Raw genomic sequence first — 26,558 nt, 5'->3', positions numbered from 1 at the left:
CGGTACCATAAAGGGTTAAATTCCCGAACGGTCACGGTTCCCGTGGGTTCAGGGCGAAAGGGACCCTCAGGCAAAGTCACACAGATGACCCCTCTCACTGTGAAATTTCACGGCTGGTCCCTGTTCCCCTTCCCTCCCCTTAGTCACCTACTCCCCAAATTAGTCTCTTCCCTCTTATCCCGCCAGAGCTTCATTTCCCCGGGAGCTGCCAGGCAGGCGTCCCGTGGCGCGCTCCTTTGAAATTCAAATAACCGGTTTCCCACCTCCCGCTGACTGACGCCTTCAAAGCCTCCCGCCGCTCCCAGCCTGCTCCTGCGGGGTCCCGCTCACCTGCACCCACGCTAATTCACTTTTCCTCCCAATTATCAGCCCATCCCCTCTACCGACCAGCTGCTCATCGCACCCGTTTGCGCCTGCGAGCGCTGTAACAAAGCAGAGCTTGAGGGGAACGCGGGACTTGGAGCAAAAGTTGCTCAAAATTTCCCGTGGTTGAGTTTTCTTGCCGTACATAACCTCCCTGTGGAGGAATGCCCCGGCTGGGTTACATCCAGAGGCTACAGAGATGCTTCTGTGACCGAAGCAGACTCGGCCAAAGCTCTCGTAATATTTTTCGCGGTGCCGAGCCCACTGCCAATCCTTGTCCTGGGTCACACCACTTACACCACTGACGAGACAGTGTTAATGACCACCACAGCAGGACAGCCACCAGTAGCACGGCCCTAAGGGACTCCCTAAGGCAATCACAGCAGTGTGTGCAATCCCTGAAATCATTTATTAGGTCTACACTGCCCGAGGCGGCTCAGGGTCTGGCTGCACCCCATGTGCAGCAGGTCTGGCCACAAAGGATGGGTGTCCTCCTCGGGGGCCACACCAGCTGTCTGCAGTGCCCGGTGCTCTGCCCAGCACTGCCCACATGGAGCTGTGGGTCACAAGAGCCCCTCATCAATCCAGCCCCTTCAGATCCAATGCTGAGCCCCAGCCTCGCTGGTGAAGAGATAGTCCCTGCCGCTGCCTGAGATGGAGGCAGCACTCAGTCACTGCCCCACGGGCCTGGTCCCCATCTCTTCTGTCCCCAGACCCCTCTGCCTGGGGGACACAACCCAGGGCTGCTTTTGGGGCTGTGGGACAGAGCACTCACGTGGGTCCTGAGCATGGCCATCAAACTGCCCCTGTGTGGAGGAGAGAGAGGAAAGGCTTCTGAGGGCCACAGGGCTCTTCCTGCCTCCCTGGAAGGGCACCCACCCTGGCTGCCACACACTTACTGGGCTGCCAGCATGTGGGTGGCCCTGCTCCTCCTTGCCCCTGCTGTGCTCCACCACATCCCAGGAGCTGCAGAAGGAAGAGGGGAAAGGAGGGAATGCTTGTCAGTGATGGGCTACTGACCTCAACCCCAAGAGACGCTGCAGGGAGCCACTTGCCAGCCAGGTTTTGCCCTGCCAGCTGCACCCTGTTCAGCCCATCATCCACTTACCTGATTGTTCCCTGGCACAGAAGGGGACTGTGACAGGGCTGTGCTCCCCGAAATACCATCACCATTCACCAGTGCCTGAGCACCAAGCAGGTCTGCCATCATATCCATTTGTTTCATCATGTGCTGGCACACATCACTCTTGTGCTTGGAGGATGATGTGCTGGGGGAGCTGCCAGGCCACCCACAGGGCTGAGCCTGAATCTTCTCCCTTGCATGGTCACTACAGACCCAGTGTCACCAAGCACTGTGTCCCCAGCCTTACCAATGAACCAGGATCCAGCTATGCATCACCTCGGGGCAGTTATGCCACTGGGGATGGCTGTTATCCTGCCCATGGGCTTGCATTTCTCCTCCTTGCTCTCCACTTGGCACAGCCTGGTCTAGCATCTCCTCAGGATCTCTCCTCTGTCACCTATCACCATCACTGAACCTCTCAGGGTTGTGCAGCCTGCTCATCTCCTCGCTGGGAACTTTCCCTGACAAATGGGGCTCACCCCTGCCAAACAGGGGCTCCCCTGGTGAGCTGCAGTGACCTCAGCCCTAACGCTGGCACCCAGCCTTGCAGTAGACATTGGCACCAGCACTGTGCCATCCCACCCTGTCCACTGCAGAGTTTGTGCCCCAACCTGGCCACTGACATCACTGTCTACTGGCCAAATTGCTCTCTCTGCTCCCATCAGGGCTGCATCCTTGCCCCGGGCAGAGAGGGCTCCCTAGCACAGCAAGCCATGGCCAAATGCATATTAAACATACCCCGTGTACTGCGTCTCCCTGGCTACCTGCAAGGACAATATAACTGCCAGTATGACGCTCCTGGCCATATAGCACTCACCTCTTGGCCAGGAACATCTTGCCAGGGGCCCGGTTTCTGTGGGAGGAGCAGAAGGCAGCAGTGAACCCTTACTCTTGCCCACTGTGGCATGCCGTGAGGTGGGCTGGGGCTCACCTGCACAGCAGGTTCCAGGCCGTGCAGCCCAGGGTGGCCAGCAGCAGGGCACCAGAGATGGTCAGCACGGCCACAAACCAGGCCGGTGGGTGCCACACTGCCTCTGTCCGCATGACAACCAGCGGCTCCTTGTGCAGCGTCTGTGGAGGCAGCGGAGTGAGGTGAGGGGCCATGGCCGGCTGGGTGGAGCCTGGAGCCCCACCTGGTCAGCGGGCTCTGCTCACCGTGTGCTGGGTGCTGCTGCTGGGTGGCACCGGGGTGCTCCGGGGGGCAACGCGCACCACCAGTGCCACCACGGTGCTGCGGCGGCGGGCACCGGAGCCGCCCCACACCTCCACCAGCAGGACAAAGGGGCGCGGCTCGGCTCGGGCACTGGGCAGGAAGACGAGGGTGTTCCCTTCCAGCCGAAAGCGCCCATCTTCATTGCCTGGACGAGAGAGCCTGCTCAGTGCCGCACAACGGCGAGGGCTGGTTTGTGCCGCGGCTTGGCCGCTCCTCACCCCCAACAATGGTGTAAGTCAGCGCGGCGCTGTCGGGGCTGCCGTGGCACAGCAGGCGGGTGACAGGCTGGCGGCTGCCCGGGGAGCCGGCCGTGATCTGCAGCTCCTGCACCTCGGGGATGCACACCGGCAGCTGGTCCGGCACAGCCTGCCAGGGGCGGGGGAAGCGCTAGGGCACCGCAGTAATCGCACCCGCCACAGCTCACCCGGGGGCTGCCCGCACCTGCAGGCGCACAGACACATCGCACAGACGGCTCTGCCTCTTCCTTGGGTCCAGGTCATGGTGGGTGTCCGTCAGCCGCACCGCCAGCCTGTAGCTCTTCTGCTGCTGGGAGCCCAGCGGTCCCACCACGCGGATCTCGCCTGTGGGGAGGCGAGAGCTGCTGGGAACCAGGAGGTGCCGTGGGGTGTGGCAGGGGCTGGGAAGGGGCCGGGTGCTCACCAGTGCGCCTGTCAATGGAGAAGGGCTGTGCAGGGCCAGACCCCCCCTCCAGGCTGTACTCGAGGCTGTCCAGGGGGTAGTCGCGGTCAGTGCCAGCCACACGCCCCACGATGCTGCCGAAAGCAGCTGTCTCTGGCACGGTGAAGGTGGCGCTGCTGGGGCACGCCGGTCTGAATTCGTTGACAGGAGTCACCGTCACAAGCACGGGCACACGAGCTGTGTGGCACACAGCTGCTCAGCATGCTGGCACCACCCCACAGCTTGTGCTGGGCTGGGTGACATGGGGACAGAGGCACCAGCCCTGGGGTAGCGTCTCTGGGCCAGCAGGGGAGGAATGTTTCCTCTGCGGTCTACTGTTTTGGAGATTGGGAAAGGTCTTTTCCCATCCTAGGGAGATGGGCACTCACTGCTCTGTAGGGGCTGTCCTCCCACTGTCACCACAATGGTGGCTGTGAACTGGAAGCCCAGAACAGCCATGGCCTCCGAGTCATAGTCCAGGGTGGTGTTGACCTGCCAAGCCAGAAGGGGAGTGTCAGGCAGAGCTGAGGTGCTCTGCAAAGCTCAGATGCCCTGCAGAGCCAGAATATCCCACAAAGCCAGGGTATCCCACAAAGCTGCGATGCCAGAGGAGAAGGAGGGAGCAAGCGAGGAGAATGAGCAGGCCCTGGGGAGCAGGGAGCCCTGAGGAGCCCTGACCCAGAACCTGGCATGACAGCACATGTCACAGGATTCCACTTTCCACATTCCACAGGATTCCAGCTCTGGGGGCTGGGCTTGCTGTCCACCTGGGCACTGCCCACAGCCCTGCTCACCTTCAGCCGTGGCCCTTCCATGCAGAAGTGGGAGCGGGAGGAGGGAGGCCCCTCCAGAGCATAGTGCAGACACCCATCAGTGCTGGTGGAGTCAGTGCACCTCAGTGTCACCAAGATGCTGCCAGGGGACACCGTTTCGGGCACCTGGGACCTGTGGCAGGGCAGCCAGCAGCTCAGCCTCTGTCCCATGTCCTGGGTGCAGCAGAGAGTCCCATGCACCCCGCTCCCCCCTGAACCATACACGAAGATGCCTGGGACACATCTTGGTGCCTGACGGTCTGTGCCCCGCACGGTGACATTGACCGTGGCGGTGGCGTGGTCGTTGGGATGCAGCGCGTTGTAGGCCCGGATGAGGAGGTGGGCACGGATCAGCTCCAGCCGGCGGGTGCTGCGGATCTCACCTGTCACTGCAGGAGGAGCCATGGCCTCGCACTGGGCACAGGGACAGGGACAGGGCGTCCTTGGGGATCCCCGCTGCCCTGCTCACCCTCGTCAATGGTGAAGAGCACAGGAGCCACAGGAGCAAGGATGGCATAGCGGACATTGTCGCCTCTGGCATGGACCTGTGTGACCAACTCCCAGGGGCCAATGCCTTCTGTCACCGTCACAGCCCGCTGTGGCTCTCTGCAGGCAAAGTGGGCATTGTGGCACAGCCTGGTGCCACCAGCACCCCCCTCCTGGCTCAACCCTACTCACAGGAAGGTGACACGGGGACGGAGTGACGGCAGCACCTCCACCCTTACAGCCCCGCTGCAGTTGTGCCCATGACGATCCATCACCTCAATCTCCAGCCTGAACATCTGTGGGCCAGCACCAGGGCAGCTGTGGGACAGCCCCAAATGGCACCAACAATGGGGATGGGGACAGGACAGGACAGGGATGAGGCTCCTAATAGGGATAGGGACAGGAATAGAAATGGGATGGGACAGAGACAAAGGAGAGGGGGCAAGGGATGAGAATGGGGCTTGGAGTAGGAATGGAGTTGGAATGGAGCAGGAAAGACATGTGGAGACGGAGATGAATATGAGATGGAGACTAGAATGGTAAGGAATACAGACAGTGATGAAGGTATGGACAGGATTTGAGATGAAGAAGGTGATGGGGACAAGGCTGGAGAACTTGTGGGTCCGGGGGAGACAGGGGCCTAATGGGGAGAGCCGGATGTGGAGAGCTGTGGCCAGGGAGAGGCTAAGCCCCCGTGAACTGAGAGGTGACTGTGACCAGCCTGAGGCTGCTGGTGCCCACCTGGGTGTTCTTGCTGGGGTCAAACCCATTGTCAGGTGCCAGCACCACGCCCCGGCGGGTGAGCACGAGTGGTGTGTTGTGGTTTCGGAGCCTAAACTGCAGAAAGCAGGGTGATGGGAACCCCTGTCCCACTCCTCCATACCTGGGGTTCTACTGTCTCTAAGGCTGCTCCCTTCTATGGGGGTGTGGCCCCCCAGGAAGCTGCCACTCACCGTCAGTCCACCGAGAGGCTGTGGCAGCACCGCATACAGGGGTGTCCGGGGCGCCACGTCTGCCAGCACTTGCACCACATCACCCTCTGGAGCACAGCACGGCTGTGGCAGCTTGGTGCTGGCTGGCACCCACAGCCCCCACTGCCGTGTGCCCCTGTCTCCTACCTGCACTGGCAAAGGGGGTGTCACAGCGCAGCACATGCCCTGCTGTCACCTGGACAAAGAGCCGCTCTTCCACCTCATCCTCACCAGGACAAGCAGCCCGCAGGATCAGTGTGTACTGGTTCACCTGGCGGGCATCGAGCTCTGCCCCAGCGCGCAGTGTCACCTGCCATTGGGACACAGTCACTCAGCAGGGTGCCTGCCAGCTCCTGCCACACTCCCTATTCCCCAGCCACACCTGTGCCCGGAATGTGGTGGCATCCGTGGGGTCAGAGCTGATGGCAATGGAGTTGAAGGGGTGGTCGGGCTCGATGCTATCCAGGGTGACATTGGGACTGCTGCTTGAGTTGCTGCAGGACACTGTCACCTCAGCGACGCGGGTGCCTGGCACCGTGTCCTCACTCAGGGCCACTACACGTGGCAAGTCAGGCAGGACTGGTGGGAGATCCCAGGAACCACTGATGGCTCATCCAGCTCTGCTCATGGAGCTCTGCTCCTGCACCTGAGCACCAATGCAGGCACAGGTTTCCTTCTCAGGCACAGCTGGGTCCAAAACACCCACTCTTACCTGTTGCTCTGACGAAAGTCCCTGAAAAGAGGAGAGTGTTACCTCAGCCTGCCAGGTGTGTCCTGGCAATGCCCTGGGGAGGCCCCAGAGTTCCCTCTGTCCCATGCTCTGATGAAACCTTAGTGGTGTCTGGATATGCCACAGTGATGCCCAAAAGAAGCCCAGTAACATCCTGGCAATGCTGAGGACACCCTGAGGACACCTGGGCAATGCTCTGAGCATGCTCTTGTGATGCCCCCTCCCCACCTCAACCCAGTCAGGCAGCTGCCAATCCCTTTGCCCATCTTGGGGTGGGTCCCAGGAATGTGGGAGCAACCGAGCCTTTCCCCTGTCCGCTTCCTCTCAGTCATTCACCCAGAGTATGGCAAATGATGCCCCGAACACTGTGACCTGGAAGCACCTACCTGGGGCATAGAGGCTGAGGAGGAGGAAGGTGAGGTGTCTGTGCATGCCCATGGCTCGCTGGGTGTTTGGGACAAGCCGCAGCGGGTTGCCAGGGGTGCTGGGCACCACCCCGGCGCGGCGTCACGCCATCCATCCCCACCCGCTGGTGGCCGTCCCGGCCAGGGGAGGGACAGGGCACGGCTCCTGTGCGCCCAGCTCTGCACGCCGCCGCTCCCACCCCCTCGCAGCTCCCTGGGATTTGGCTGCCACCCCACGCTTCTTCACCACGCGCCACGCTCGGGAACCGGGAAAATTAGCTGGGAGGTAATTTTTGGCCGTGTTCTTGTTCATTTGCAAACCAGTGCCACTTCTCCCGGGTTCCCCATTAAACGCTATTAGTTCCCAATTAACGGGCGCTGCGCCCAGGTTCACTCTTCCCTTCCCTCCTCCAGCGCCCAGAGCGGCTCCGGCAGCCCGGTGGCGGGGGGTGCCGAGGGGGAATGCGTCCGCCGGGGCCCTGTACCGGGGCTGCCTTCCTTCCCGGCGGGGCATACCGGGCTGCGGGACCCCCGGTGCCCGAGGTGCTGCCCGCCGGGACACGGATCCCGCCTGGCCCGGCGGTGCCCGGGTGGTGCCCGGCGCGGGGCCCCGGGGCGGCGGGGAGGGTCCGTGGGCGGGGCGGGGTCCCGGGCCGGCGGTGCCGGTGCGGGCCGGGCTCACGTTACGGCGGCCCCATTGGCCGGGCCGGGGCGGGGCGGGGCGGGGCCGCCGGGCAGCGCCGGGAGGCGGCGGGCACGGCCGGGCGCTCCGTCCGCTGTAGCTGTCGCTGCTGCTGCTGCTGCTCCGCCACCGGCACCGGCGGCACTGGGAGCGGGGCCCGCAGCGGCGCCGGGGGAGCAGGACCGGGCATGCACAACGCCCGCCCGGACGAGCTCGGCGCCGACCGGGTGAGTGCCGCCGCGGGCACCGGGAGGGAACGGGACGGGACAGGAGAGGACGGGACGGGACCCTGTGCCTGCGCCCCGCCGTCCCGGGGCTGCCGTTACGTCCCGGAGCTGCCGGTGACATCAGGCCGTGACATTACACGCGAGGCCAAAGGCGTCGTGGGGGACGTGGGCGCCCGGTGGGACACCGGTGGTGTGGGGGCATGGGTGGCCAGCGGTCACAGGGTCCAGCTGTCAAGGTGCCAGCAGCACCGTCCCCCCGGAGCTGCCACCCTGCCGCCCACCTGGGCTGTCCCGACGAAAGGCGGTGACAGGGTGGCCCTTCGGCCCTCCTGGGCCTGCCACATGCTTAGCCAGCACCTCACAACCGGCTGCCCTAGTGTTCCCGGCCAGCGGCGGGACTGGGCGGCTCGGAGTGTGGCACATTGCCACTAGGGCTGGATGAGAGGCTCCCAGCCAGCGGGGAGCGGGACAGGGATTGGGACGGGGACGTGGAGAGGGGCAAGGACAGTCCTGCCAGCAGCTCTGTCAGGGCCAGCCAGAAGGGACAGAATTATTGGTCCTGGAAGCAATCCCTCCTGCACACTCAGCTTCCCGCGACTCCAGCGCGGAAAGGAAAGCGGACGTAACACCCTGCTTTTGGGTTCAGACAATAGGAATTCAAGAGCGAGGAGCGGCCCGGCTGCGGGAGCCAGCAGTCCCTTTCAGCGCCCGCCCGGCCGTGCTCCGTTCAGCCCCGGCTGTCTTAGTCCCCTGTATTCCCTGGTGTTTGGGGGGGCCCGGGCCTCTGGCGCTGGCCTGGCTGCACCCTGACGTCACCTGGGGTGTCCCAGCTGGAGGGCACACGGTGGGTGGGTGGGCCTGCCAACGCACGGGGGGAGAGCCCCACCCCAGCACCCGCGGGTGCCATGGGGCTGCCGCGGGCCCCGTGCCACCGAGTGGGACTCTGCCGGAGGGGTGTCCTGCTTGCCTTCCCACCGAGAAGGGGGCACTGGAGGGGCTGTCGGGGGGGGGCAGTGGAGCGCCCGCTCCTACGTGCCGTGGCCCTCTGTCATTTCCCGCAGGCACGGCCGGGGCTGGGTGCCTGCTTGCTCACCCGACAAGCCGCTGCACGCCGGCCGGCTCCGCGCAGGAGCCGCAAGAAAGCGGGGCCCGGGGCTGCAGGCAAGCCGGGACCTGCGCCCCGCTCTCCGCACCCTGCTGCACACCCATTGCGCCAGCGAAGCCCCCCCCGAGCCGGGGCGGGGGGCGCGGGGTGCCGAGGAGGGTGGGACGGGGGATCGCGGCGCTGGCTGGGAGCAGTAGCGACAACCGTGCTGATGTGCCCTTTCCCTGCAGTGGTGCCGGCGGGACGCGGGGCCGACGCTGCGGCCGCACATGCACGGCACGCGGCCGGCACCGCACCGCCCCGGAAGGGCGCCGGGACCGGCCGCCCGTGCCCCGCGCCCCGGCTCGGCGGCGGACTCGGCCTGCAGCCTGGATCCGGGCGGCGAGGAGGAGGAGGGCGGAGGACCGGCCGCTCGCTCCCCCCCGGCCAGCGAGCGCAGCCTGGAGTTCGACTCGGGGTACTCGGAGGCGTCGGGGGGCACTTGGAGGGAAGAGGAGGTGCCCGTGCGGCGCCGGCATCTGCTGCCCTGCCAACGGGCACACCGGCTCTCCGCCGGCCCCGCCGCCCCACCGCCCGCCCCTGCCCACCGTGTCCGCCCCAAATCCACGTCGGACGCCTGCCTGGAGCAGTGGCGGGGCCTGGAGCCCTCCGACACGCAGGACTGGACCGTAGCACTGCTGTCGCAGAGCCGGAACCGGCAGCCCCTGGTGCTGGGCGACAACTGCTTCGCTGACCTGGTGGAGAACTGGATGGACCTGCCCGAGGTGGGCGCCGAACCGCGTCGCCGAGCCCCCGCCGAGCCCTCCCGCCGGCTGGCCAAGCCCCCCGCCTTCCTGCTCAGCCTCTCGGGCAATGTACGCCGTAAGCTGGCCAGCATGGCCCGGCCCCGGGGGGCCGACGGTGCCCGGCCGGGGGGCCGCGATGCCACCAAACGATTCTCCTGCCCGCTGGGGCTGGGGGGCCAGCCCAAGGGCGCCTGCTTTCATCAGTCCCACAGCAACATCGCCCAGCTGGCCACGGACTTCCACCGCTTCACTGCCTTGATGAACAGCCGCAGCCGCCAGCCCATCATCTGCAACGACGTTATCGGCTACATTTAGCCCTGCTGCTGCGGCCCGCACCCCCACCCTGTAAATAAACCCCCGTTTTGTACGGTCTGGGCGCCGCAGCATTTATCAAGGGGAGTGCCTGCACCCCGACTCTCGGCAGGGGCAAGCAGGGGATTTTTGCAATGAGGGCCATTGCAGCCTGCAGCTTTTATTGCATGGGGCAGGAGGTGCCAGCCCTTGCTCAGGGCAGGGAGCACAGGAGAGGGGGACCAGTATCTTCAGCCTCAGCATCCTGTCCCTCGCATATATACAGCAGCTCCAGGTCCTGCTGCTGCAGCTTCCTGGCATCCCTGAAGTTCTCTGATAACCTGTAGCAGGGAAAGGGGGTTTTGTGGGCACTGGCTTGTCCCCCAAGGCTGGCAGAGTGCTCTGGGGGTGCCTTGGGCCCCTCAGGGGTGTCCGGATAGGCTGGTGGGATGCAGGGGCCAGCAGCAAGGGGCCGGGCAGGGGTCCTGCCACAGGAAGTGCTGCCGGCAGGATGTTTATCCAGCAGCTGGCTGGGAGCTGCACTGCAGCTGGAGTGGCTCAGGATTGAGGCAGTGGGGGCTGGAAGCCCCCCCTGGGGCAGGATTGGGCCCTGAAGCCAGGGACCTACCTCTGTGCCTGCTGCTGGGCCCGTGTCTCTGCATCTGCCTTGCTGTCATAGAGCACGTCATCACCACACAGGAGCATGGTCACAGTCCAGCCATGTGTCCTCTGCAAGAGGTGGGTGTCAGGATCTGGCCCTGCATCCCCCAGGGTGACCTGGCTGAGTGCTGACAGCACTGGGCTCACCTGCAACCAGTCCAGCACCTCCTGCACCGTCACCGCCTGCCCATCTGCGCTGACTCCCTGCATCTCCAGCCGGTCCCAGCAGCTCCACTCCCGCCCACCGTACTGCCAGGGGGTAGCAGCCAGCACTGGCACCCCATATCCTGGCTGCCCAGCCCCATGGGGCAGGAACTGGTGCAGCACAAGGGCTGGGAGACATCAGGGCAGGCAAATGGGCAGGGTGATGGAGGGCACCATGGTGGTGCGGGGCAGTGGGGCACACAACTATCCCTCAGCACTGCTGGGGTCCACTTCAGGGGTCGATGTCAGGGTGGGGCCAGCACTGCCCCTAGCCTCGGGCCAGGACAGGCGTACAAAAGGCCATTGAAGTGTTGCCCAGCTCCACACAATCACCCCTTCTCATGCCTGTGGCCCCACGACCCCTGCTCCGGCCCAAGGAGGCCAGCGTGGTGCCAAGCCTGGGGCCAAGCGCCAGACGCAGCCCCGCGCCGTCTGGCAGGGCTGCACGGCCATCTGCCCTCGCTGCAGGCAGCGCCAGCACTGGCCCCAGCCCCACTCAGGAGGGGTGTTCACACCTGGTCACTCTCCCTCCTGCTTTCTGCTGCCTTCTCACCTCCGCCTTCTGCTGCCTGCACTTATTCCACTGGCAGAGAGAGGGGCTTAACCCCATCCTCACCAGGGTGAAATCTCAGCACAGGGAAAGCCATGACCCTCCACCACCAAAGTACATCACCCTAGCCCTGGGAACTATATTCCTCTGGGAAAGGCTGGCCCCCACTGTGCGCTCCCTAGGTCCCCATGGGGACATAGGTGACACCAAGCAGGCCTTGGGGACATGTTCCCACCGTAACCAAGCAGCTGTGAAATGTCACGCTGGGTGTCCTCGCCCTGGGACATGGAGGTGTTGGGTGTTGCTGCAGGAACCTAGGGGCATGGCCAGACCCAGCACCATCCTCCATCCAAGGATGATGCCAACCCAGGGACACCACAGCCTGGATGGCACAAGGCTGGGCATGGGGTTTGAGGGGGCTGTGGGGCAGCCATCAGCCCGACGTGGTGCTGGAGCCAGAGCAAGGCAGTGGAGTCGCCTCCCTCCCCCTCTTCCTGCCCCCGGCCCGGGGCCCCCCGGGCCAATCTGGTTCCAATCGGCGCTTCCTGCCGTGCCGGAAGGGCTGCCTCGCACGCCATAAACCCCCAGACAAAGGGGCCTCTATAGCCCAGACGGTCCCAATCTGGGCCTGCCCCCACCCCCGCTCCCCCCCCGCCCGGTTCCCCACCACCGGGACCCCCGGCCCCACTCCCCCGGGCGGCCCTTCCCGGCCCGGTGCCAGCTGCTCTCTGCCTGCCACAGCTGGTTTCCATAAGGCAGATGAGTGCGGCTGCAGTGGCCTCCCACCCCTGGCTGTGGGGCTCAGCGTGGGGCCTGCCACGGGGCAGTGGGGCTGCCTCAGCCCCATGGGCACCCCACAGCATCACAGCTGGGCCTGAAGCTGGGAGAATGGGACAGTGGCAGTGTCTCAGTGCTGGGGGGCAGCCGGGGAAGGGTCTGGTTCATCACTGCCTGGCAGCATTCCCAACCCACCGCAGCACCCGGATCCATTTCTGGAGTGCTATGGCCAGGACTGCCTTTGTTGCATGGCCCTGGGTCCCCCTGACATTGTCCCAGAGCAGATGCCACTGGCCCCTGGGTGTCCCCCACCTGCACTTTCCCAGGGAAGAGGGTCCTACCCGGTAGGTGGGGGCTGGCAGGGGCTGGACACGGAGCAGCAGGCAGGCAGACAGGTTGATGTTGCTGTTGCGGTAGCAGCTGAGGTCCTGGCACCCCCACACCAGCTTGTAGACCTCCAGGCATGCCAGCCCGGCCACGGCTGCTGTGGTGGTGATGATGGCAGGCACGATCCGCCCAGCAATTCGCTTGCTCTGAGGACAGGAGGGGCATCACCAGCTGCCCCACACAGGACAGGGACTCCTGACCCCAAGGCTGCCCCTCTCACCGTCAGCCAGTTGGCAGGGGAGATGCCGTAGTTCTCTGCACGCAGGTTGGACGCTGCTGTGATAAAGTCTATGTGGACATTGTTGTCCTGTAGAGAAAAGTGGGGGGACATCTGCATCCCATGGGGACATCAACCCCTCCCAGGCTGAGCAGAATCACCTGCCTGGCTTCGCTACCTTCTCAAAGTGGATGGGCTCCATCAAGGGTGCTTGTGCCTCCTCATTCCTCACCAGATCCTGTCTCCACTGCACCAGGTCCTGGGTAATCTGTGTCAGCTGCCTGTGATCTGGGGGCACAGGGACCCCTGGTGTGATACTCCTGCACTGTGGCACTGCAGAGGTGCCCCCACCTTGGTCTGGGTCATCTTGGATGCTGGAGCAGGGACAAGAAGCCACAGCCCCAGCACCACCAGGCTGGATCCAGGAACATACCTGGGAACCCCAGGAAACCTCACCTGTGGGAACTTGTGCTTGCTCTGCAGGTTCCTCTGTAAGGGGGATCTGGAGCCCTTCCTGAGGTACAAAGGGTGGCAGGACCACACCACGGAGAATGGCCTGGATGGCCGCCCGGTCCCTGCATGGGGACACCCTGTGTACTTGGGCAAAGAGATGGGCAGCGGCCAGGACATAGTCCAGGTGGGTGTCCTGCGAAGTAGAACAGGGGTGGCCATGGAGGTGCCTTGCTGGGGTGGTCCCACACAGCCAAGGGCTGCCAGCATTGCCTGGCTTTGCCCCAGAGTGGAGGTAGAGGAGCCTCTCCTGCTCCTCTGGTCACAGAGCATGTGCAAGCTGTCCCCTGCAGTGACTGGGGGACAGGGACATACCCAGCCCAGGACCTGGCAGCCCTGCACACGCTGTGGCAGATGGAGCACAACTACAGTTCAATAGTCTCTGTATGCCCAGCACAGGCTTGGCTCTCCCTCTGCCCATACCATTTCCACATGAGACCCCACAGCTCTCCCTGCACTCACATTGTCAGGGTTGAATGTCAGTGGATGGGGACAGGTCCTGTCCCCTGCCCAGAAGGGGACACCCGGGCTGGTTTCCTGGCACAGGGAGAGAAGAGTCAGGCCCAGGAATGTGTGCCCCGGCTGCAGCGGGGTGGCTGCTGGAGGGACAGGCGTGCAGTGGGTGCCAGCCCGTGGTTCTGGGCTCACATGCTCCGGGGGGTAGATGTGCAGCAGCTGCATGATGTCATCGTGGTAGCAGCTCTGCCAGCGCCGGCGTGCCCAGTGCACACAGTCCTGCCAGTCCCGCGGCCGCTCCCGCAGGCTGTCCCACACCTGCTCCAGGACCTTCCTTGGCCTCTGCTGCTTCAGGAAATCTGGGTCCCTGCAAAACCAGCCCTGTAAAACCCTGCAAAAACTGCTGATGCTGGCCTGAGAACAGTCCTGTGAGACACATGGGTGGGATGTGACAATCTGGCACTCTCTTCCCCATTCCCAGCAGCACCCTGGCAGAGCTGGAAGCTCTTCTCCCAGCATCACTTCCCCCCAAGCCCACTCACTCCATTAACTGGTTGACTTGTTCTGCAGGTAGCTGGAAAAGCCCCTCAAACTCATCACGGGCCCACTGCAGAGGAAAAATGGGTATTGAGCACTGGAATCTCCCCCTTATGCCCCCAAGCCCACGGGGAAGAAGAGGCTCTGGTAGGGCCAGCAGCAGCACTCAGGCTGCCAGCAGGAAGCAGCTGGGGCCATATCCTGCCCGTGGCCCACCATTGGAGGGGAAATGGGGAAGGAAGACAAAGGTCCTGGTGCCTCCTTGCTGGGTGCTGTGGCTGGGGCAGCTCAGCTTACCTGCAGTGTGTGCTGGATGGTGTGGGGGAAGTGCCGGAGAGTGCAGAGGGGGAAAGTGCCATCCCTGGGGGTGCTGACTGGCTTCAGAGGCTCGGTGAGGAATGGTACCATGGGCAGCACGTTCCCCTGTGTCCCCTCTGTGCCCGAGTCCAGCAGGGGTGTGTGGCAACGGAGACAGCGTCTCTCCAAATAGGCGCCTGCAGGGAGCCAGGCGTGCTGGGGACCCAGGAAGCACATCCAGGGGCTTGGCCCCCTGGCCCTTCCTGGTACTCACGGGCCTCTATTGTGTCCAGGGCGCTGGCAACGCCATCCAGGTGCCGGAAGAAGTTGTCCCTGTAGAGCATCTCGGTAGCAGGTCCCACCTGGTTCTGGTGAGGTGTCACTCTGACATCAGGGTTCATGCGCTGCACGGCTGCTGCGGCCACCACCGACTTTGGCTCCTGCCAGGGCAAAGAGGGGGTGGGCAGCCCTAAGGAGCCCCTGGGACAGCCACGACGCCCTTTGGGGGGAGCTCAGCCCCTGCCTCATGCTGCCTCACTGATATATCCGCTGAGCGATAGAGAAGCTGCCGATGGAGGTTGGAGAGGGCAACAGTATCCATGTCAGTGATGATGAGTTCCCCGTCTGGCCCCGCCGCCAGCCCCATCATAGCGAAGTTTTTCAGCAGCTCGCAACCAATGGCACCAGCTCCCACCTGCCAGGGCAGAGATGCTGCAGCTCCCCGCATGCCAGCTAGATACTCTGCAGCCTCCCAGTGCCGTGGCCCCTCCCCACTCACCACCAAGTACTTCTGGCGGCCCAGCTTCTCCTGGAAATTGGCCCCGAAGACGGCAATCTGGCCATCATAGCGAGAGCCTCTCTGCAGGGACAAGGAGCTGTGTGAGCACAGCAGCCACGGCACGCCAGGCAGCCGGGAGGGGCTGGACACGGGGTCTCACCGGGGCACAGTCCGTCTCTGTCAGCTCTGCTGCCCCTGGCAGCGCCAGGCACTCCAGGGCGTCGAAGTACAACCACTGGTTCAGGGGCTGGAACTTCCGAGTGATGGCCTGGGGCAAACAGCCCGTGGGGAGGTGGCCAGCAGGGTGTTCCCCCTCACTGTACCCCAGCCCTGCTGCCGGACCCGGCGTTCCCAAGCGGGCAGCAAGTGCCCTCTCGTGGCCACCAAACAGCCACGGCCAGCCGGACCCCGCCCCGCTCACCTTCAGCACCTCCTGGGCCGCCAGCGCTCCGAGCACGGCGGCCACGGAGCACAGGTCCCCCGCGCTCACGCTGGCGAAGGCGCGCACGATGTTCTCATCCAGGGGACCCTGCTGTGCTCCCAGCCTCCGCGCCAGCTCCAGCACCCGCTCGGCCTCCGCCTGCAGGCGAGGGGAGAGGGCAGTCCCGGGCAGGGTGGTGGCTTCGGTAGGAGCAGGACAGGGACTTACCGGTGCCCTGGGCCGCGGCAGGCGTTCCCGCTCCCTGCGGAAAGCGTGAAGGGCCTGGAAGGTGGCATGCAGGCTGCGGCTGCGTGGCTCATCCTCGGGATTTGCCACCTCGATTTTGGGCTTCTTCAGTGCCTGGCACAGGGGCTCCTGCCAGCACAGCACCAGGGATTGGGTGAGTGCTCTCCTGGGGCCTGGCACGCCACAGCAGTACTGTCTGGGTGGCAGCTCCGTGGGGTCGAGAGAAACTTACGTGGGAACACTCCTCGGGCCGCACCCGTGACACCAGACCCCCACAGCGGTAGGGCGAGAAGGAGCTGGTGTCACTGATCTCCAGCCTGGAGGCATCTGGGGACAAGAGGAGCACAGATGTCATACCATGGTCACTGCCAAGGACCACCGGGTAGTGGTGACTTCCTCAACCCTGAGCTAGAGCAGCCAGGATCCCCCTGGAGGTCTCACCGAGCACACGCACAGGGACTGGCTCCTGGCTGTTCAGCTCTGTCATCCCCTGCACGCCAGAAAACGTCACCAGGTCACCGTCTTGGAAGTCCTCTGTCCCCATGTATGTCACCACTCCTGGGTTGCCCTGAGGAGGGGAAGGCTATGTGAGAGTAGGGCACTGGACTAGGGTAGTATAGAGCCAGTGGAGGAGGCAGCAAGATTTTGGGGGATCCTGCAAGGGCTGCCCTCCCTCCTACCTGGGATATATGCTGCACAGCAGCAGACACTGGATCCTCTTCTGCTGGGTCATCAACAACAAAGCGCTCCCCGAAGTCACAGAACAGCTGCCTGGAGAGGACCGATGGGGATTTGCCAGAGGCAGTGCCCCACCAAGCTGCCCCAGTACTGCCATGTCCTGCCCAGGCTGTGCTGCCAGTGTACTGGGGACATGGACTGCAGTGCAGGGCTGGGGGCTCTGGGGACAAGGTGACCCACAACCAATGCAGGACCCATGGGACACCTTACCCTGCCAGCCCCTTGGTGTCAGCCACGATGAAGCAGATGCCCTGGGCATGGCAGAAGTTCCCGATGCGGAGCTGCTCCTCCAGCGGGGACTCAGTCAGCACTACCACCTGTGCCAGGTCTGTCAGTGAGTGCTGCCATCCCGGGGCTCCCCATGGCACAGGGATGCAGACTCACCTGGAAGGAGGCAAGGAAGGCCTCCGACAGCTCCCCACTGTGAGTTTCGACCACCACATGGGGGTTCAGCTCAGCCAGGGCCCGCTGGGACGCCTCAGCACGGTTCTGGCCAAGATCACTCTCCTCCAGGAGGAACTGCAGAGTGGACATATGGTGGGGCACCCTATGGGTCTGGGGTGCAGCTCACCACTGTGGGGTGCTCCACAGGCCCTGTCTGCACTGGTGAAGTGGCCTCTGCTAAGGATCTTACCTGTGGCAATAAAGAGCACCCTGTACCTTACCAGCATCCCCAACTTGTACCTGTTATTGGAAGCCACTCACCCCAATACATACCTGCAAACAGGGATTATCCCAACTGCACCTGCACCTATTACTGTGACATTCACCCACATCCATTACTGGGACTCCCACCTGAATCTGCACCTGTACCAGGACCCTTGTCTGTACATGTATATGTTATGGGGCTCTCCCATCCATACCTGTTACTGGGATTGCTGTCTGTATCCATTATGGGGATCCCCATGCATACTCGTACCTGGTACTGGGACACTTACATGAGTCTGTACCTATTACCGGAACCCTTATCAATGCCTACACACGTTATGGGGCATATCCATCCATATCCCTACTCTGGGACCCGTGCCCATACCGATACTCATTACTGGGACACCCGCCCGTACCTCTACCTGTTACTGGGACCCCTGTCTGTATCTATTATCAAGATCCCCACCCACATCTGTACCTAAACCGGCATTCTCACTAGTTCCTGTTATGAGATCCTCGCCTATACCTTACAGTGAACTTCACCCGTACCTGTCACCAGGAGCCCCGCCCGACCCGGCCGGTACCTGGTGGGCGCGGTCGGCGGTGCAGGCGGCATCGCAGTCGTGCAGGACAACGCGCCCGGTCCCCGCCAGCACCAGCGCCGTCGCCACCTGCGCTCCGGTCCCGCGCAGCCCCGACACCAGCACCGCCGCCCAGGGCAGCCGCCGCGCGCCGCCGCCCAGCACGTACCTGCGGGTACCGGCGGCGGCTGTCAGCGGGGGCCGCCACCGCCGCCCCGTGCCCTGCCCTGATCCTGTGGCGCTCCCGTCCCCGCTGCCGGTCCCCGCACTCACAGTTGTCGCGAGTACCGCGCCTCGTCTTCGCTTCCCGCCATGACGGACACGCCGGGCCCCGCCCCAGGGAGGAGCCATCCCGCAAGGCCGCGCCCCGACAGCGCCGGGGCCACGGGAGGCTCCGCCCCCGGTGCCGCTCTGTGACTGCAGTGAGGGCGGGCAGGCGGGCAGAGGCTCCGCCCCCGGTGCCGCTGTGTGGCGGCGGTGAGGGCGGGCAGGCGGGCAGAGGCCCCGCCCCCGGTGCCGCTCTGTGACTGCAGTGAGGGCGGGCAGGCGGGCAGAGGCTCCGCCCCCGGTGCCGCTCTGTGACTGCAGTGAGGGCGGGCAGGCGGGCAGAGGCTCCGCCCCCGGTGCCGCTGTGTGGCGGCGGTGAGGGCGGGCAGAGGCCCCTCCCCCGGTGCCGCTGTGTGGCGGCGGTGAGGGCGGGCAGGCGGGCAGAGGCCCCTCCCCCGGTGCCGCTGTGTGGCGGCGGTGAGGGCGGGCAGGCGGGCAGAGGCCCCGCCCCCGGTGCCGCTGTGTGGCGGCGGTGAGGGCGGGCAGAGGCTCCGCCCCCTCCGGCAGCCTCGCCCCCGGTACCCCGCGGCCATGGCGGCGGTGGCAGCGGGCTGGCAGCCGCCGTGGCGGGCGCTGGCCGCGCTGGGCCGGGAGCTGGCGGCCGAGTGGGCGGCACAGGACGTGCGGGCCGTGCTGTGCCAGCTGCTGCTGCTCTGGCTGGGCATCAGCCTGCTGGGCGTCCGCCTGGCCTGGCGCGCCTACGGAGGGGCGGTGGCCGCGCTCTGCTACCGGACCGGCCCCGCCGGCCGCCGCTCCCCCGGCACCGCTTCCGGGGCCTCGCCCTCCCGGCCCCGCGCGCACTCCCTGTCCCCCGCCAGCCCGGCGGGACGCAACGGCGCCGCCGAGCGGCACTGCCCGCCCCGGTGAGTCCCGACTGCTACCGGGCCCAAAACCGCCGATTTCCCCGCTGACCCCCCGCGGGCCTGCCCGGCTTCCCCGGCATCCGGCCTGCGCTCCCGGAGCGCAGCTCGGTGAGCGACCCTGCCCAGTGCCCCCCAGTGAGCGTCTCCCCCAGCTGCACCCCTGCACCAGCACAGTCCAATGACTCCCACTTGCCCAGTATGGTGCAGATGGGGCCTCTGGGACACCGACCCCGGTTCGCCCCCCCAGCCGTGGCTTCTGACAAGTGTCCCCCAAGCTGTGCCTCCCCCTCCACAACTGCACCCCAGACCAGTATGCCCCAATAAGTGCCCCCAGCCCTGCCCACCCCACACAGACTGGTGCCTGCCTCAGTGCTGGGGTGCTGTGCTCAGTGCTGCCCCAGCCATGCTCACACTGTCTCTCTCTTGCAGGGATGGCCTGGCAGCAGAGCCCATGAAGACACACCGGGAATGAGTAGCACCAGGACCGCCAGCTGGGTACTGCCAACACCATTAAAGTGCTGTGCCCACCTGCTGCTCCTTGTTTTGGCACTGCCACCATCACCAGACAGGAGGCCGGGGAATGGGACAGGGTGTTTATTGGGGCACTGTGCCCATGTACTGGCCTCACTTGGCCATGTAGTACTGGGTGGGCACGAAGGGCATCTTGGTGATGACAGCAGGGTGCTGCTTCTTCCGCACCTCGACGGTGAGCTTGGTGCCAGTCCGGCTGTGCGCTGCCTCCACGTAGCCCATGGCGATGTTCTTGCCCAGGCAGGGGGAGGGACATCCGCTGGTCACTGTGCCTGGGATGTGAGGATATAGGGAGGTGAGCAGGGCCTGCCAGCTCCTGTCCAGCCATGGCCACAGCTCAGGATTGTGCCTATGCCAGCCCCACGGCCCCCACCTACCCACAGGCCTGCCTTCGGGACCCAGGATGGCCATGTGGGGCCGGATGGCGGGTCCCACCGACGTCAGCCCCACCCGCCTGCGCCTTGGCTTCTCTTTCACTTGTGCCATGATGGCAGCAGCACCAGGGAAGTCCATGGCCACACGCCGGCGCTTCCCTGCAGGGCAGACATGGGTGAGGGTCAGTGATGCCTGATTCGTCCCCTTGTACCCACTGGGGACGCCTTGCTGATTTGCCTGCCCCGAGGTGGAGATGGACCTACCCAGGGTCCACATCAGCCCAGCCTCGGCAGGAGTGACAGTCTCGTCGATGTCATTGCCGTAGAGGCAGAGCCCGGCCTCCAGGCGCAGGCTGTCCCTGGCTGCCAGCCCCGCTAGCCACACATCGGGGACACCCAGGAGCTGCTCGGCCAGCTCCACCGCCCGCGCTGCAGGCACTGAGATCTACGGCAGGACACGGGCAGGGTCAGGGGGGCGCGGCCCTCCCCTGCATTGGTACCGCGGTGGGGCTGCTGGCGCAGTGCCCTGGGTACCTCCACGCCATCCTCGCCGGTGTAACCACAGCGCGTGACCCGGCAGCCCGGCACGCCAAAGACGGTTGTGCTGATGCTATTCATAAAGGAGAGCTTGGCCAGGTCATCCGACAGCCCTGCCTGCAGAACCCGTGCCATGGAGGGACCTGGGGAGGCAGGTGGCTGGATGACAGCCAGGGAACAGGGGTAGGTGGGGAGGGCAGTGACATTCACCAGCCCAGGAGCTGGAGGAGGGCAGGCCCACGCGGGGCCCCCACTACCTTGCAGAGCCAGCAGCGCGTTGTCTGACACCTCCACGTGTACATCACTGCCGGTGGCCTGCAGCTGAGCCGCTCTGTCCTGCCGGGGTGACAGGGGGCTGCTACCACGGGGGCCAGGCCAGTGCCAGCCCCACACGTGGCCATGGCCGCCTCGCCCCGCGCAACACGAGTGTCACCAAATGGCAGGACTCATTCCCACCGCGTGACCCCACCTCCCGCGGGGCTCAAGCAGCCCCATACCCTCAAGATGGCCAAGTCCTTGTCAGCACAGGCGGCGTTGGACACCACGTAGAGGTGATCTTCTGACGTGTTTGTGACGATGAGGTCGTCCGTGATGCCGCCCTTCTCGTTGGTGAGCAGCGTCAGGGTGCCCTGCGGGACACGGCCCACGGAAGCATGGCCGGGCTGCCTGGACCCTCCCAGGGCATCCCAGGGACCTCTGACCCCACTGGATGCTCTGTGCCCGCCCAGTGCCCCGTACCTGTCCTGGCTTCAGCTCGGCAATATCCCCCACTACCAGGCTCTCCATGAACCTGACGCGGTCCCGGCCGTACACCAGGGTCTGCAAGGGACCGGGGGGTTGTGAGGTGATGCGGGCACCCCCCTGCCCTTGGCCCCTCATCCCGACCCCGCTACCTGCAGCATGTGGGAGACGTCGAAGAGGGAGCAGTGGCGGCGGGTGTGCAGGTGTGACTGGAGGTGGCCCTGCCCGTAGTGCAGCGGAAGGGTCCAGCCGGCGAACGGCACCATCCTCCCGCCGCGGGCCCGGTGCAGGGCATCCAGCGGCGTCTGCTTCAGCCCCTCCTCCCCGGCCCCGGCCCCCCCGGCCCCTCTCCGCGGCGCCGAGCCCGGGGGGCGGCGGGGCAGCGCGGCGCGGCAGCCCGCCCGCAGCATCTTCCTCTTCCTCCGGCTTCCCGGCACAGCTCGGAACGGCCCCGGGGCGCCTGGGACATGGAGTCCGCCCGGCGCTGGCCCCGGCCCCCGCCCCCGGCCCGGCCCGCCCTCGGCACCGCCTCCCCGGGGCCGCCGGCACGGCCACCCCATCCCCCAGAGACAGGCGGGCACAGGCAGGGCCAACGTAGCAGCTTTTAGTGGTGATCCCTCCAGCATCCCGCACCCCTCGGTCCCCCTGCACCCCTTTGCAGTGTCCGGCCTCTGCCCACGGGACAGGAGAGGCTCACAGGGGTCTCTGGAGTGGCAGCGCTGCCCCTCACTGCTGGGCAGCGCAGAGGGAGTCAGGGAAGGGGCACAGGGAGGGCTTAGGACCCCTGTGGGGTCAATGGCCGAGGTGGGAATGCAGGAGTCCACTCAGGCCCCAGGAGCACGGAAGGGACACTTCTCCCCAGCTGGCACCAGCACCAGTGGGTTCAGGTGTAGGAAAGCAGGTTGACATCGTAGCAGCCATCCACCTGGAGAAGAGAGCAACTGTCACTGCACAGCACTGCTGGGATATTCCAGCCCCATCCTGCTGGGAGCAGCCCCTCTGGGAGGACTCCTGAGCCATGTGGTAGGGCCGGGGTCCCTGTCACAGGATGCTGGGACTCACGTCAAAGCGCCCGATGCGGGCAGCTGCCTGGCGAGCCCGGATCACCTCTGTCAGCACCCACATTTGCTGGACCTCTGTCGACACCTTCTCCGGATCAGGGAGCTCCTGGAAAGAAGTGGGCACAATGCAGTGGAGTGGGGACAGCCTGGATGGGCTGGATGACCCTGGGTTTGGGCAGTGATGTGGCTGGATGGCTGTGCCTCCCAGAGAGCGAGGCACGTGATGCTGCCCACGTTCCTGACCTGCTGGTGGTTTCCCAATGTGAGGTGAGCAGGGCCCCTCTCTAGGAAAACAAACCACTGGGGACATGGGTTAGTGACCCTGATCCCTGGGTGCTGCGGTACTGACACAGCCCATCTCTGCTGGCAGGTGGCCAGGATGAGGACAGAAAGCTGATTGCTGGCTAATGATTAAAAACCTAATCACGCAGTCTGGAGTTTCCCAACAGCCTCACTATGTGATGCTCCCTGGGCTTGGGTGCAGAATCCTGGGCACACGTCCGCATGTTCACCTCAGGGACCTTTAACCAGGGACCCCTGGGCTCAGCAGCAGACCTTCCTGGCTGGGGCACAACTCTCACAGGGGCACAGCTGTGTCACTGAGGGGCTGAGTGGTGCCTCATGGCAATGCTGGGAAGAGCCAATCTCAGAGCAACCTCTGGCATCTGCCCCAGATACTCCTTGCCAAGGGGAACCTGATCCAAGCAATCAGCTAGGGACTGGGGTGGCCTACACAAACTGACACACAGCTGGGCAAGAATTGGGAACAGTAGCCTCACTGCTGGTGCAGTGTGACCACTGTAGTATGGAAGCCCAGTAGCAGAACTGCCCCACAGGTGTGGGCGATGTGCCACCCTCCTGCAGGCAGCATCTCCAGTTGATTCAGCATGCTCCCATGGGCGAGCCAGCTCCCATCCTGGCCCTGCTCTGCCTGGACTTTGCCCACCAAGGGCCACCAGCCATGCAGATGTGGCTGGAAATCTGTAAACGCATGCCGTGGCTGTGATGCTCCTCTGCCTGCATGCTGTCCTGGCTGGACAACATGTTCCCCAGAGCATATCCTCTGCAAAGTGCTAGGAACCAGCCCTGTCCCCACACGACTCCACTCACTCCTGAGCGATGCTGTGCACCCACTGCTCCCACAGTGATGTCTCTGTCCCTGTTACCACACATCCCACCTGACACTGAAACATGCTGTGCACCTACTGCTCCCACGGGGATGTTCTTGCTCCTGTCCCCATCCCATTGCATCCCACCTGTCAGCTGAGTGACACTGTACACCCACTTCTCCCTTGGGGATGTTTCTGTCCCCAGACTTAAGTATTCACTCAAATAGCACATCCCCATGGAGATATTTTTCTTCTTATCACTGCAAACTACTTCCAGCACAATGGGGGTTATTTCAGGGCTCTACAGCTATTCCTGGTGAAAGCCTGGAGCCAATAAGGCAGGCATGGGGCTGGCAGCCTCCTGAGGAATGCTCATGGCTGGCACCCCACAGAAGTCCCTCCTTCCCCCAGTACTTCAGCAGTGATTACTCACCCCGTGCAGACTGGCTGGCTGCTCCGGAGGGGTCAGCTGGGAGAGCCAGGAGGGAAAATCCTTCTGCGGACTCTGAAACAGACCCAGAGGGTCACACAGGGTGTTCCTAATGCTATCTCCATCCTTTAGACCAGGCAGCATGCTGGAGCTTAGAGCCCACCCCTAGTGATGCTACTATGGAAGTGTCACTTTACTATCCTTAAAGAGAATTTTGTAGGGAATTCTGTGTTTTGAGTGGTTGTTGGAGCAGTCCCTTTCCCAGCACCACTAGAGCACAAGTGGATCCCAAGTACCCCAGCAAAGGACAAGGACTTGGACACACATCCCTGTGTGTGCTCCCAAGGGCTGTAGTGGGAAATGCCAGGTTTAGAGCTGGGGACAGTGGCCATGCCTGGCAGTGGGGTAGCTCTGGCACCTGCTCACCTTCTGTCCAGGGGGGAAAATCTGCAGGTCCTCGATGGTGAAGTGGAGCCAGACTGGGGAGGGCTGTCGCAGGATGAATCGCATTGCTGTCACCTGGTCCACATCACACAGCATCTGCAGGGCAAGGGCCAGGGAGTGTAACCACAGGGGCTGGCACTGACTGGGGGCAGCTTTTGGGGTATCCTCCCAAACCGCCCAAGCCACCCCAGATGGAAGAAGCCTGGGGAAAGCACTGTTCCCTGAGGGCTGGCTGGGCTGAGCAGGGCACAGGGACCCTCGCAGCCATGGGGGTCAGTGGGACATCGGCACCAGACCCCTGGACCGGGAGCCATCCTGGGGTGTGTGAAGAGGGGTGAGCCCCAGAGAGGTGGGGGGTGCTACGATCCCATCCAGACACGCTGACCTGGTGCCGGTGGAGGCAGAAGTAGTCCTGGGAACCCTCCTCGGTGTGTGGGCAAGGCATCAGGCACAGGTCCCGCAGGCAGGTCACCCAGCGCCGGGACCCGCTGGGACCGGGCCGCTGCACCCGCACGCTCAGGAACGCCGTGTAGAAGTTCCTGAACACGATCTCCTGCACCTGAGGGACCGGCGACCTCAGCCCCACAACAGCATCCCCCCATATCCGCACAGCATCCGCCCCGATACCGAGACCAGCATCCTCCCCGCAGCACTGGGACGGGCACCAGCAATCCCCCTCCCATACGGGGACCGCAACTAGCACAGCCCCGCACCGGCATCCCCCACTCTGCTGGGACGGGCACTGACTGCACCGGTAAGGGTGGTACCCCAGCACCGACATGCACCCGTTACCGGCACCGCCCCCGGTATCCCTCTGCCCCGGGACCGCCCCCGGCTTCTCCTCGCACCGGCCCCGCCATCCCCCGCGCCTTGCCCCGGGACCGACACCACACCCAGCCCCGAATGCCCCGGGACCGGGACCGACACCGCACCCAGCCCCGACTATCCCGGCCCGACACCGGCTGCGGCACGGCCCCTGTCCTCCCCCGAGACCACCCCAGCACAGCCCCACCGGTACCGCCCCCGGCATCCCCCCGTGACTCCACGGGCCCACCCCGGTACCCCCCGCTCCCCGCCGGTACCGCGGCGGGCGCGGCCGCACTCACGTCGGCGGCAGCGCCGCGGGGGAAGCGGAGGTCGATGACGGCGACGCCGGGCCGTGCGGGCTCGGCCCCCCCGGCCAGCTGGAGCGGGGCGGCGGGGCGGGGGGCGCAGGGCAGCGGGGAGCGGCCCGGCCCGGCGGGCGGACCCGGCCCCGCCGCTCCCGACATGGCGGCGCCGCGCGGCCGCCGCTCCGGGGCGGGGCCGGGCGGGGATGGCGTCACCGCCCGCGGGCACCGGCAGGGGGCGCCGCCGCCCCGCCGCCGCCCCGGGGCGGCCCCGGCACGGCGGGAGCGGGGGCGGGAACGGGAGCGCGATGGCTGCGGGCATCCCCCGCCCCGGGGCCGCGATGGCTGCGGGCATCCCCTGCACCGGGGCCGGGCATCCCCCGCACCGGGGCCATCCCAGCGCCTCCCCGATACCGGCACCGGCATCCCCGGGCGAGTTTATTTTTCGTACGGCGAGGACATCGCCCAGCGGCGCCGAGAGCGGAGCCGAGGGTTGAGCACCCTCCCGCTGCCCTCCCGGGGCCACCCCGGCGCCCGGGCAGCGCCGTCCCGGAGTGAAGCGGCGGGTCCGGCCCCGGTGTGCGGGGTCAGCCCTCCACCTGGGGCGCACACGGGCAAATCCCGGCGGGGATGCCTGGGCTCGGAGCAAAGGAGATGGGTACGGTACCGGTACCGTGGCGGGTCCCCCGGGGCCGGCCCGAGGGGGCTGAGCCCGTACAAACTGCTGGCAGCCGGACACCGGTTTGTAAGTCTTTTTTTTTTTTAATAAAACAATCGGAGTCTGTATCAAAAATTTAGTAAAAAATTAGATTTGAGAGTTCACCGATTTTTTTTTTTTTAACTATTAACTATTCCTGGCGCTCTTTTTCCTTTTCTTTTTCTTTTTATTATTTTTTTTTTAATTTTGAATCTTTTCCAACAGTGTCCAGGCTGGAGTGCCGGCGTGAGGCCAGCGAGCCCATTCCTGCACAGTCCCAAGGAGCAGCCGGGACAGAGAACACACCCTACTCTCATCAAAACACCCCACGGGGAGGGGATTTTGCTTAAAATCGACCCCCCCAACTCTGGTTGCTCGCTGGGAAGCAGAGAAGTCGTCGTGGTGCAGGGCTCAGCTCATCCTTCCGTGAGCATTCACTGACACAGCGCTGCACCCCC

General features: G+C 64.7%; 6 protein-coding genes across 10 annotated transcripts; 2 read left to right on the top strand and 4 right to left on the bottom strand.

The window, feature by feature from the left end:
- Positions 1–754: 754 nt before the first annotated feature.
- Positions 755–6,824, bottom strand: CDHR4 (cadherin related family member 4). The gene is made up of 19 exons (XM_056501736.1): positions 6,759–6,824; positions 6,029–6,248; positions 5,794–5,956; positions 5,629–5,714; positions 5,417–5,512; positions 4,868–4,971; positions 4,659–4,795; positions 4,413–4,578; positions 4,172–4,322; positions 3,767–3,869; positions 3,360–3,575; positions 3,141–3,280; positions 2,918–3,065; positions 2,642–2,844; positions 2,418–2,557; positions 2,304–2,339; positions 1,263–1,329; positions 1,139–1,169; positions 755–1,012 (listed from the first exon to the last, which is right to left on the bottom strand). The coding sequence occupies exons 1-19, from the start codon at positions 6,812–6,814 to the stop codon at positions 957–959; spliced, it is 2,319 nt and encodes a 772-aa protein (XP_056357711.1). The 5' UTR covers positions 6,815–6,824; the 3' UTR covers positions 755–956.
- A 258-nt stretch (positions 6,825–7,082) lies between these two features.
- Positions 7,083–9,951, top strand: INKA1 (inka box actin regulator 1). The gene is made up of 2 exons (XM_056501737.1): positions 7,083–7,689; positions 9,025–9,951. The coding sequence occupies exons 1-2, from the start codon at positions 7,243–7,245 to the stop codon at positions 9,892–9,894; spliced, it is 1,317 nt and encodes a 438-aa protein (XP_056357712.1). The 5' UTR covers positions 7,083–7,242; the 3' UTR covers positions 9,895–9,951.
- An 80-nt stretch (positions 9,952–10,031) lies between these two features.
- Positions 10,032–18,283, bottom strand: UBA7 (ubiquitin like modifier activating enzyme 7). 3 transcript variants are annotated; one of them, XM_056501732.1, is made up of 24 exons: positions 18,151–18,283; positions 17,881–18,046; positions 17,033–17,167; positions 16,859–16,965; positions 16,591–16,681; positions 16,352–16,478; positions 16,143–16,237; positions 15,893–16,039; positions 15,665–15,823; positions 15,404–15,511; positions 15,244–15,324; positions 15,004–15,159; positions 14,740–14,905; positions 14,466–14,662; positions 14,174–14,238; positions 13,824–13,998; positions 13,638–13,712; positions 13,122–13,311; positions 12,844–13,016; positions 12,669–12,755; positions 12,403–12,594; positions 10,678–10,779; positions 10,499–10,599; positions 10,032–10,211 (listed from the first exon to the last, which is right to left on the bottom strand). In XM_056501732.1, the coding sequence occupies exons 1-24, from the start codon at positions 18,189–18,191 to the stop codon at positions 10,085–10,087; spliced, it is 3,063 nt and encodes a 1,020-aa protein (XP_056357707.1). In that variant the 5' UTR covers positions 18,192–18,283; the 3' UTR covers positions 10,032–10,084. The 3 variants fall into 3 exon arrangements, with proteins under 3 accessions (XP_056357707.1, XP_056357708.1, XP_056357710.1); XM_056501733.1 differs by having other exon boundaries at positions 12,844–12,998; positions 18,151–18,282; XM_056501735.1 differs by having other exon boundaries at positions 12,844–12,953; positions 18,151–18,281.
- Positions 18,284–18,696: 413 nt separating this feature from the next.
- Positions 18,697–19,599, top strand: TCTA (T cell leukemia translocation altered). The gene is made up of 2 exons (XM_056501318.1): positions 18,697–19,067; positions 19,497–19,599. The coding sequence occupies exons 1-2, from the start codon at positions 18,736–18,738 to the stop codon at positions 19,537–19,539; spliced, it is 375 nt and encodes a 124-aa protein (XP_056357293.1). The 5' UTR covers positions 18,697–18,735; the 3' UTR covers positions 19,540–19,599.
- A 46-nt stretch (positions 19,600–19,645) lies between these two features.
- On the bottom strand, positions 19,646–21,876 carry AMT (aminomethyltransferase). The gene is made up of 8 exons (XM_056501314.1): positions 21,403–21,876; positions 21,248–21,328; positions 21,007–21,138; positions 20,767–20,845; positions 20,507–20,652; positions 20,237–20,417; positions 19,976–20,131; positions 19,646–19,870 (listed from the first exon to the last, which is right to left on the bottom strand). Exons 1-8 carry the CDS (start codon positions 21,874–21,876, stop codon positions 19,692–19,694), a joined length of 1,428 nt encoding a protein of 475 aa, XP_056357289.1. The 3' UTR covers positions 19,646–19,691.
- On the bottom strand, positions 21,841–25,844 carry NICN1 (nicolin 1, tubulin polyglutamylase complex subunit). Of its 3 annotated transcripts, none has more exons than XM_056501315.1 (6): positions 25,377–25,844; positions 24,680–24,853; positions 24,277–24,390; positions 23,854–23,925; positions 22,313–22,417; positions 21,841–22,175 (listed from the first exon to the last, which is right to left on the bottom strand). In XM_056501315.1, exons 1-6 carry the CDS (start codon positions 25,827–25,829, stop codon positions 22,134–22,136), a joined length of 960 nt encoding a protein of 319 aa, XP_056357290.1. In that variant the 5' UTR covers positions 25,830–25,844; the 3' UTR covers positions 21,841–22,133. The 3 variants fall into 3 exon arrangements, with proteins under 3 accessions (XP_056357290.1, XP_056357291.1, XP_056357292.1); XM_056501316.1 differs by having other exon boundaries at positions 25,401–25,844; XM_056501317.1 differs by lacking the exon at positions 24,680–24,853 and having other exon boundaries at positions 25,401–25,844.
- Between the last annotated feature and the right edge of the window lie 714 nt (positions 25,845–26,558).

The sequence above is a fragment of the Oenanthe melanoleuca genome, chromosome 12, assembly GCF_029582105.1.
Source record: "Oenanthe melanoleuca isolate GR-GAL-2019-014 chromosome 12, OMel1.0, whole genome shotgun sequence".
In the NCBI taxonomy this organism is placed as follows: domain Eukaryota; kingdom Metazoa; phylum Chordata; class Aves; order Passeriformes; family Muscicapidae; genus Oenanthe; species Oenanthe melanoleuca.
This window is presented reverse-complemented; position numbering and strand designations above follow the sequence as displayed.